The sequence below is a fragment of the Tachysurus vachellii genome, chromosome 16 (genome assembly GCF_030014155.1).
Source record: "Tachysurus vachellii isolate PV-2020 chromosome 16, HZAU_Pvac_v1, whole genome shotgun sequence".
Taxonomy (NCBI): Eukaryota; Metazoa; Chordata; class Actinopteri; order Siluriformes; family Bagridae; genus Tachysurus; species Tachysurus vachellii.
Genome location: NC_083475.1, coordinates 19,579,701 through 19,590,665, shown reverse-complemented (window position 1 = coordinate 19,590,665; position 10,965 = coordinate 19,579,701). Strand labels below are relative to the sequence as shown.

General features: G+C 39.8%; 1 protein-coding gene across 3 annotated transcripts in view; it reads left to right on the top strand.

Moving 5' to 3' along the window:
- Window positions 1-800: 800 nt before the first annotated feature.
- chchd3a (coiled-coil-helix-coiled-coil-helix domain containing 3a) overlaps window positions 801-10,965 on the top strand; it is a 102,965-nt gene continuing 92,800 nt past the window's right edge. Inside the window, exons 1-3 of one of the 3 annotated variants that reach the window (XM_060889709.1) lie at window positions 801-996; window positions 3,321-3,435; window positions 3,700-3,825. In XM_060889709.1, the coding sequence (XP_060745692.1) occupies window positions 916-996; window positions 3,321-3,435; window positions 3,700-3,825 (322 nt within the window). In that variant the 5' untranslated portion in view covers window positions 801-915. The remainder of the gene's footprint in view (window positions 997-3,320; window positions 3,436-3,699; window positions 3,826-10,965) is intronic. The other 2 variants (XM_060889708.1, XM_060889710.1) reach the window with 2 other exon arrangements.

Sequence of the window (10,965 nt, the reverse complement as noted above, 5' to 3'; positions counted from 1 at the left end):
TACACAATGAGGTCAGACACAGTAAGTCAGACACAGTGAGGTCATACACAATGAGGTCATACACAATGAGGTCAGACACAGTAAGTCAGACACAGTAAGTCAGACACAGTGAGGTCAGACACAGTGAGGTCAGACACAGTGAGGTCAGACACAGTGAGGTCATACACAATGAGGTCAGACACAGTAAGTCAGACACAGTGAGGTCAGACACAGTAAGTCAGACACAGTGAGGTCAGACACAGTAAGGTCAGACACAGTAAGTCAGACACAGTGAGGTCAGACACAGTAAGGTCAGACACAGTAAGTCAGACACAATGAGGTCAGACACAGTAAGTCAGACACAGTAAGTCAGACACAGTGAGGTCAGACACAGTGAGGTCAGACACAGTGAGGTCAGACACAGTAAGTCAGACACAATGAGGTCAGACACAATGAGGTCAGACACAGTAAGTCAGACACAGTGAGGTCAGACACAGTGAGGTCAGACACAGTAAGGTCAGACACAGTAAGTCAGACACAATGAGGTCAGACACAGTGAGGTCAGACACAGTAAGGTCAGACACAGTAAGTCAGACACAATGAGGTCAGACACAGTAAGGTCAGACACAGTAAGTCAGACACAATGAGGTGCTTGGTGACTTTCCCCAATATCATTCATCTGCACACGTCATTACGGTCGCAGAACACACGATCTACAAGCCATATTACGCACTGATTTCACGGAAGAAGAAATTTGGAGAGCAGCGCTGCCGAGCCTCCTGATTGGCTACTTGGGACGACGTCAAGGCGGAAGTAGGTGTGCGTCTGAATGGAAAACGTGCCCAAAAAATGGAAGTTGAGACTGAGTGAATATCCACAGTTGTGTTTCGTGTGTAAGACGTCCATGCAGTGACTGTGTGAGTTAAACGGGCAGAAATGGGAGGCAGTAACAGCACGCGCCGCGTGTCTTTCGAGAGCGATGAGGACGATAACGTGACAGTGGTGAAGGGCGTCAGGGTGAGTGACCACTTATAACTTCTCGGGTCAAGCTAAGCTAACTAGCCAAATATTAGGGGCCGCACGCGCGCATGACAGAAGCAACAGGTTTGTGCATCAGCTGTCAAAGTTTCTTTCTTTCTTTCTTTTTTCTTTCTTACCCGGATACCGTTGCTGTACAAACAATTTAAAAAATATGTAAATTATTTATTTGTTTTAAACGTATTTAGTTTAGTAATTTATTTACTTTCTTTACTTTTTTATTTACTTTTTTATTTACTGATTTATTAACTGACTTATTAACATTTACATTTACATTTACATTTACAGCATTTGGCAGAACTGACCTATTAACTGACCTATTTACTTACTGACTTATTAACTGAGTTATTTACTTACTGACTTATTTACTTACTGACTTACTTACTGACTTACTGACTTATTAACTGATTTATTTACTTACTGACTTATTAACTGAGTTATTTACTTACTGACTTATTAACTGAGTTATTTACTTACTGACTTATTTACTTACTGACTTACTTACTGACTTATTAACTGACTTATTAACTGACTTATTTACTTACTGACTTATTAACTGACTTATTTACTTACTGACTTATTTACTTACTGACTTATTTACTTACTGACTTACTGACTTAACTGACTTATTAACTGACTTATTTACTTACTGACTTATTAACTGAGTTATTTACTTACTGACTTATTTACTTACTGACTTACTGACTTATTAACTGACTTATTAACTGACTTATTTACTTACTGACTTATTAACTGAGTTATTTACTTACTGACTTATTAACTGACTTATTTACTTACTGACCTACTGACTTACCTACTGACTTACTGACGTACCTACTGACTTACTGACGTACCTACTGACGTGCCTACTGACTTGCCTACTGACTTGCCTACTGACCTACTTACTGACACGGTTACTGACCTATTTACTGACTTACCTACTGACGTACCTACTGACGTGCCTACTGACTTGCCTACTGACTTGCCTACTGACCTACTTACTGACACAGTTACTGACCTATTTACTGACTTACCTACTGACGTACCTACTGACGTGCCTACTGACTTGCCTACTGACTTGCCTACTGACCTACTTACTGACACGGTTACTGACCTATTTACTGACTTACCTACTGACTTACTTTTTTAATTTACTGACTTACTATCTTACTTACTGACTAAGTGTCTGTACAGGTTATAAAGCATGTGTACAGGCCATAAAGTGTTTGTATAGGTTTTACAGAGTGTATGACAGGTTATAAACGTTCTTGAACAAGTTATAAAGTGTGTACAGTTTATAAAGCATATTGTAAAGGTTATAAACCCCTTCTGATAGGTTTACCTTTAACCAAGGTGAAATTTCCTGAGCTTGTGGTATAAGTCAGCGTCCTGTGCAGTTGGCAGCTGTGTTAGTATTTAAATAAAGCAGCTTATCACATAGCAGCAGGGTGTGTTAATAACGTCTGGATTCGTCTGTCCTCACTGGGTTCTGAACTCGCTTAATGCTGCTGTTTGATCTACAGGATCTTTAGGATCTCCATGATTGTTTGTGCTTGTGGAGTATTTTCAGATGAGCTGCCAGGCAAATAATTAAAGCCAAACATATCTTTTATTATTAACCTAAACAAAGGACTAAAGTAAAATCCTCTCATCATGCTTGAAGACTTTAACGGTGCACTCGAGCGTGTGTCTGTAGAACAAAACCGACCAGCCGACTTATTAGATCTGAGAGCATCAGTTAGACGTCTTCTGATCTGATCTGGTTTTTATTCCTCTGTTATAACTCCTGACTGTGTTGGATCGCTTGGTTAATCTGCACCTATTGAATCTGTCAGCTTTGTTATGAATGTAAATCTCATAAGCCAGATGTCGTAGCCATGTCATCAGTCCGTAATCACACCGGAAACGTTACGAAAAAACAACAACAACGAAATGCGTCCTTTCAGCTAAAAAACGTCTACGTCTTTTCGGCTAAAAAATGAACAGAAATTGGTATTTTATTACGATTTATATTTTATTACGATTTATATTTGTATCTCCAGGATACACTGATATTGCATGTTAACTTCCTGGAATAAAAATGATAACGGAGTATGCGAAAGTTTTCCCTCGGCTGCACGTTACAGAGTGGCAGCGCTGCAGGAATCTCTGAAACCGGAGCCTGGGTTTATTTATGTATTTATGTAGCTTATAAAGGAGTGTAGCATTGGAGAAAACCGCTTTGCGATGTAATTTATCCTGATACTGATCGTATTATCCTGTTTAAACGCCTTTTACTGTCTGCTTTATTTCTTCCTTAACAGCTCTCAGAGAACGTCATCAATCGCATGCGAGAGCCTTCGAAACCACCATCCAGATCTTCTCCTCTATCTGAAGCGCCGTCCAAGCCGACTGCGTCTCCACCCTTATCACCCGCAGGTGAGTTTGTCGCTCCACCTTCTGCTTCTGCTGCTGAGCGTGTCCCTTCTGCTACCTGGTGCCTCCTCTCTATCACCTTTAGCTAAGGTTCCAGACCCCATCTCTTTATTAGCTCCTCCCCTTTTTGAACCACCTCCTCCTCCTCCTCCTTACCTTGAGCAGATCTTGCATCTCCCCTTCCTCACCCTGTTTCGTCCTCTCCCCTTCTTCACAAACTGTTTCACCCTTTATGTGTGGGAATAACCAACCCCTGTGCCATCCCAGCTGACCTTGGCACCCCCCTGAATGACCCTGCTACTACCCCGGCTGATCCTGCTGCCCCCGCTGCTCCTTCCTCTCCCTCGCTGCCTTCTCCTGCTTTAGAGGAATCTATGACTCCTCCTACATCAGGTGAGCTGAAATTAAGTTACAACACACTCAGTCTCAATAGCTCTCACTCACTCTCACTCACTTTTACACTCACTGTCATTCACTCACTCACTCACTCACTCTCACACTCACTCTCTCACTCACTCACTCACTCACTATTACACTCACTCTCACACTCTCTCACTTACTGTCACACTCACTCACTCACTCACTGTCACACTCTCACTCTCACACTCATTCAGTAGCACTCACTGTCACACTCTCTCACTCACTGTCACACTCTCTCACTCACTGTCACACTCACTCACTCACTCACTCACTCACTGTCACACTCACTCTCACACTCATTCAATAGCACTCACTCACTCTCACACTCACTCACTCTTACACTCATTATGTAGCACTCACTCTTACACTCACTGTCATACGCGCTCACACTCACTCACTTTCACACTCATTAAGTAGCACTCACTCTTACACTCAGTCATACTCGCTCACACTCACTCACAATCGTTAAGTAGCACTCACTGTTACACTCACTCACTGTCACACTCTCACTCTCACACTCATTCAGTAGCACTCACTGTCTCACTCTCACACTCATTCAGTAGCACTCACTGTCACACTCTCACTCTCACACTCATTCAGTAGCACTCACTGTCTCACTCTCACACTCATTCAGTAGCACTCACTGTCACACACGCTCACTCTCACACTCATTCAGTAGTACTCACTCACTCAACCTCACACTCACTCACTCACTCACTCACTCACTCTCACATCTAACTCACTCACTCACACACATAAATCTACTACCAAATAATAAATCTGTAGTAACTGCAAGCATGTGTACAGATTTACAGAACTGGGATGTGGATTTACAGAACAATGTGCTCTGTATAAAACTCTTACAGCTTATTTCCATTGTGGTCTTCAGAAAAAATTGAAATAAAATGAAGAAAGAAAACATTACATTACATAATGTAAAGTGCATATTTTCCAAAATGAAATCATCTCTCTCTCTCTCTCTCTCTCTCTCTCTCTCTCTCTCTCTCTCTTTATGAGAAAATAATGTAACAGTTTACTAAATATTTGTCATTTGAAAACCACTTTCTGTTGCAGTTCTTTGGAAAAATCTCCTCCATCAAACAAAATAAAAAAATAAAAATGCCTTTTTGCTTGTTGCCTAACAATGCCAAATAGTTAATTAGCACCTTTTCACGGTGTTTCAGCCGCGTTTAAAGGTAAATAACGTCTTTTTTCACACTCGGCTATTACTCAGTGTAACTTTCTGAACTTTAAGTCGTGTTGATGTATAGAAGAAGCCAGAAAACTCATCTGAAGCTGGATTTACTGCCGGTAATAACGAGGCACCTTATAAATTCTGTATTCGTTATTTCTGACGGATGCGTCGTTGAAACTTGGACTTGTTCCCCGTGTTTGTGTCCGTCACTAGACGAGGAGACGATCTTATTACCGTCGAGACTGTGTAATTAACACAAATCTAATTAACACAAATTGGTTCCAGTGCAGCATTTCACTTCTGTGTCGTTGCAAACTTTCTACAGAAAACCACAAATTAATTAAAAGAATCTTTTTTTTTTTTCAGCCTCCAGCTAATGTTTTTAAATGGTTATTATATCAGTTTTTGTTTCGCTTTTTAACCTCAATCCTACCCCGTTAAGCAATCTTACACCGTGTAATGTCTGTTAGCAATATCGATATATCGAGATTTACAGATCGAGCATAACGTCGTGACTATTGAAAGGTGAAGTGAATAACACTGATTATCTCATCATGTTAGAGGGTGGGATATATTAGGGAGAAAGTGAACATTTTGTCTTCAAAGTTGACGTTAGAAGCAGGAAAAATTGGGAAAGTGTAAAGATTTCTGACAAATTGTTATAGCTAGTTGACCTGGTCAGAGCTCTTGTGGGGTGTTTCCAGTCTGCACTGGTCAGTATCTATCAAAAGTGTTCCAAGGAAGGAACAGCGGTGAACCGGCGACAGGGTCACGGCTCGTCGATGCACGTGGGGAGCGAAGGCTGGCCCGCGTGGTCCGATCCAACAGACGAGCTACTGTAGCTCGAAATGCTGAAGAAGTTTATTTGTTTATTTGTTTATTTATTTATTACAGGGACAATGCATATTAATAAACATTTCTGTCAATATGCCAGAGTTAGCCAGATGGCTATTTTTCACCTGTAGTCCCTAGACAGATGGTAATAGTCATCCTAAAAAAAGATAAAAGTACATATTGAAAGAACAATAAAGCTACAATACATTTAATAAAAGTACTACTGTAAGTATTAGCTATGATGTAAATTAGAAACACAAGACGCCAGCAGTCAAACAAACATCAGACAAATACATGAACACACACACACAATAAACAAAAAACCATCAGGGGGCAACACGAGCAGGTCAAAAACTAAGCTAATGTTGACAGCTCTGGTTAATAACGAACCCCTTCTTTAACTGGATCTTAAATGTACTATACGTCTTCAGGTTTCTGATGTTTATAGGGGTTTAAGGTTCCACTGAGTAGCAGCTCGAACAGAAAAAGTGGTTTGGCCAAATACACTTTTACTAAAGGGAATGATACAATCTCCCCTCACTGCACCTCTGGTTCTACGATGATCAGCTGTTCGGATGTTGACAGACTGATGGAGGGGAGGGGGGGGGGATGATAAACCATGAATCATTTTATAAACAAGACATAGATTTGAGAAATTTACCATGTTTTCCCAGCTGAGTAATCTATATTTTTGTAATATTGGACAATAATGAGAAATGTTTGATTTTTTTTATCCAGCAAAGTTAATGCTGGTCGTGATGGAAAGGTGTCAGAATTCACAGTGCCTTGCAGTTTGGTACGTGTGGAGCTGCATAGCCTCAGACCAGTCAGGATGTCCATTCTGACCTCTATCCACCGCTAAAAGCACCAACAATGGGCACATGAGCATCAGAACTGGTCCACGTGGCAATGGAATAAGGTGGCCTGGTCTGATGAATCAGGTTTTCTTTTACACCTTGGGAACACATGGCACCAGGATGCACTATGGGAAGAAGACAAGCCGGCGGAGACATTGTGATGCTTTCAACAATGTCATGGTGGGACACCTTGGGTCCTGTCATTCATATATGGACCGTATCACCTACCTAAGCACTGTTGCAGACCATGTACACCCTTTCATACAAACGGTATTCCATGATGGCAGGGACCTCTTTCAGCTGGATAATGCACCCTGCCATAAAGCAAAAATGGTTCAGGAACGGTTTCAGGAACACACATACAGGGATTGAGTTGAATCCATGCCTCGGCGGTTCAGGGACCAACACGATATTAGTAAGGTGGTCATAATGTTATGCCTGATCGGTGTGTGTATGTATAGTTATTTTACTTATTTTATACCTGAATGCTAATAAATTTGATTATATATTTACTACAAAGATCACAAGTTAAGCATTTTTCATTTTTCTCAGATTTCACACCCGGCTCTGCACCCATTTATACCACATTTACATTTACAGATTTTAAACCCGTCACATCTCCCATGCTCTGCCTTTCAACCTTCTCTGTTTTAGTCAATAATCACAAAATAAATACCTGTACCGATCGACAGGTTTGAATAAGCCATGTATTTCCTTGCCACTGCTGCCTGAGTCCTGAGTCACCTCAGACTTGCTCATTGGGGATAAATAAATATACATACATACATACATACATACATACATACATACATACACACCGTGAACTATATATATCTTGAATTTTTATTATACTAATTCTTTATACTGCTCCTTATGTTTATCTTCTGTTCTATGTTTATGTTCTGTAAAGCTGCTTTGAGACAATGTCCATCGTAAAATGCGCTATACAAATAAACTTGAATTGAATTGAATTGAATTGGATTGGGGGGGCACGGTGGCTTAGTGGTTAGCACGTTCGCCTCACACCTCCAGGGTCGGGGGTTCGATTCCCGCCTCCGCCTTGTGTGTGTGGAGTTTGCATGTTCTCCCTGTGCCTCGGGGGTTTCCTCCGGGTACTCCGGTTTCCTCCCCCGGTCCAAAGACATGCATGGTAGGTTGATTGGCATCTCTGGAAAATTGTCCGTAGTGTGTGAGTGCGTGAGTGAATGAGAGTGTGTGTGTGTGCCCTGTGATGGGTTGGCACTCTGTCCAGGGTGTATCCTGCCTTGATGCCCGATGACGCCTGAGATAGGCACAGGCTCCCCGTGACCCGAGGTAGTTCGGATAAGCGGTAGAAGATGAGTGAGTGAGTGAATTGAATTGAATTTATAAGTCCAGTCCATTACTCCGGTGAGATTTCCACTCTTATGTACAGAGTTTGACTGACCTTCACTACAGCGTTCATTATTTCTCTCTATTACTGGGCAGGACTACGGAATAACTGCAGAACTATACAAATATGCTGCACGATTTTAATCTTCCTATGTGACGAACACCACAACGACATCGAAAGCCAGTTTTATGTTTCGGTGTGAGCTTTGTGGGTGTGGTCAAGTGCTGATGCCTCACCCCTGTTTTTCACACAGTAGCTTTTTACTAAGTTACGTTCACACGTACGGTGATTTTATCTCTGCAACTCAGCAGTCTATGCAGACTATGAAGTCGTCATGAGGCGTTCTTATTACTGGTTGCCATAGTGACAACCTTTATCAGTAGGTGAAGCGAATAGCATTGTACAACAACGTGTAAATTGTCGTATCATACGAGATGCAGGCGAAGCAGTGTGTGCTATTTTTCCCCATGGATCACGCGACCTCTACTAGTCTTCACTCTCATTGGTAGTCGCTGCACCGTGTCACTCCGTATTCGAATAGACTTCGTCGTGCCAGCGATGCGGACATACGCCATAAGTTCTGTACGATTTAAACCTTTATCACAATAAAAAAAAGACAAAAAATGTCTTGAGCGGCGAACAGAACTCAATTTAACACAGTCCTAATTTGAATATTAAAATTAGCCAGAGCGTCATATAACCCTGTCGCTGATTTTATTATATAATAATGTGTTCACAGAAAATTCTTAGAATAAGTGGATTTTCATCGTTACACAATCTACATTATCGGTTTACTGTTACAAGCACGGCCGTTATTGTAAATTTACAACCCTGGAGCTTGTCACGGTGCAGATTTAGAGATTTAGAGCTTTAATTTTCAGTGTAACAAAAATAAAAGTACAAGATCGTATTCCATATTATTATTATTATTATTATTATTATTAAAATGAAATGAGCAAAAAAACAAACAAAAATAACCTAGCGCTGGCTTCAGGGCTGGAGAGCGTAACATTTTCACCAGATATCCATCGTTCCTAATCCATCGTAAGAGACATCTTCAGGACCATTACGCTATGGATTTACAAAGATTATTGTTTATTGTTATTATTGCTTTATTTTCCTCGTTTTAAAGTTCACCTGCTCTTTGGGAAATTGAGCACAGGCTCAGGTTTCTCATATTATGATTTATAGCCATCACCTGGCTGCTAATGAAACTATTCATTCTACTCGTGTTAATGAATTGATGGTGGAGGTAATTACGACCTCCATTTAAACTAGTTTTGCCTCCAGGGTGTTGGTTTTTATTGTGGGAACGTTTGTTAGGAATCCATGTTGCTTATGTCTACGTATTGTAGCGTATTTGCCATAAATAGATCTTACTGAACGATGACCTGGTAATCTTTGTTATAGCTATAGTCATAAAGGACGTACTATTAAATATTGTCGTCTGTTGAGAGATGGTTCAGTTTTTTCTGTGGGCTCGTTGTTTTATGGCGATTTTTTTTTTTTTTTTTTTTTTTTTTTCCCCCCACAAACGTTTTTAATTTGACTCAGATTCCAGTTAAAGCATGAATCATGAGCTGATTTGTCCCATATCACAGTTTAAGCTGAACGATATTGATTTTTTTTCCCCCTTCTAGCGATTGAGCGTCGAAAGAACTTTAATTAGTGAATTAATCAACCGGAACAGATTAAAAAACACTAAACACATAAAAATTCAACCAAAATTCTAATTATTCATTAGACGTCACCACGGCTGCGAGTTACTGTACTGGCGAACTGGGCGGGTGTGTAAAAGTATTGTAACAAGTAAACACAAATCAAAAGGGAAAATAAACTAAATTAAACTAAACTAAATTAAAAAAAAAAAAAAAAAAAAACGTTAATTTATGGTTTAAAAAAGATAAAAAATGTATGTTGCAGAAGGCAGCTGTAGAATACTATAGTTATCTGTAGGTTCCTAAAACACTGAATCCATAAAATAAATTAGATTCTATATAAACAAGAGAATAACCAACCTACAGTAATGATGTATACAAATTTTAATGAATAAAAATGTAATTAAAAATAAAACTTCTACAACTGTTATATATTTCTTGTATGTAGAAATGTACAAGCGCATATTTCTAGTAGTATTTATTTATATTCCTGCAACTTCGTTTAATTTCGATTACAATTTCATATAAGGTTAAAATATCTTATAGAAATGAACTTAAGAATAGCTTATTTTCTATGTAAGATGACGTTAGTGTAACTTATTTGAAATATAATTTGACGAAATGAGTGAAATTCCTAGGAGCATTTCACTCACCAAGGCTGTGGTGATGTGACAATAAAAGTGACTCGACTTGACTTGACTTATAACTTATGTTAAGTGCAAGTTGACTGAAATATAACTGAAATAATTTTATTTGTGACTTAATTTTAAACTTTGTGTGTTGCAGTTACAAAAAGTAGTTTCAGCTAATATGATGTACGTATAATTTGGCAGAGGTAGAGCAAGTCTTAAATAAAATTAGATGTTCGCATAAGATGAAATATACAAGTAAATAGAATTGAAATATACAGTAAGTTGATGTAAGTGCAGTTTATTTGAAGTGTAAGTTGACTAAAATAGCATTTAAATAACTTATTTTAAGTATAAGATGATTTAAGTAGGAGGGCACGGTGGCTTAGTGGTTAGCACGTTCGCCTCACACCTCCAGGGTTGGGGGTTCGATTCCCACCTCTGCCTTGTGTGTGTGGAGTTTGCATGTTCTCCCCGTGCCTCGGGGGTTTCCTCCGGGTACTCCGGTTTCCTCCCCGGTCCAAAGACATGCATGGTAGGTTGATTGGCATCTCTGGAAAATTGTCCG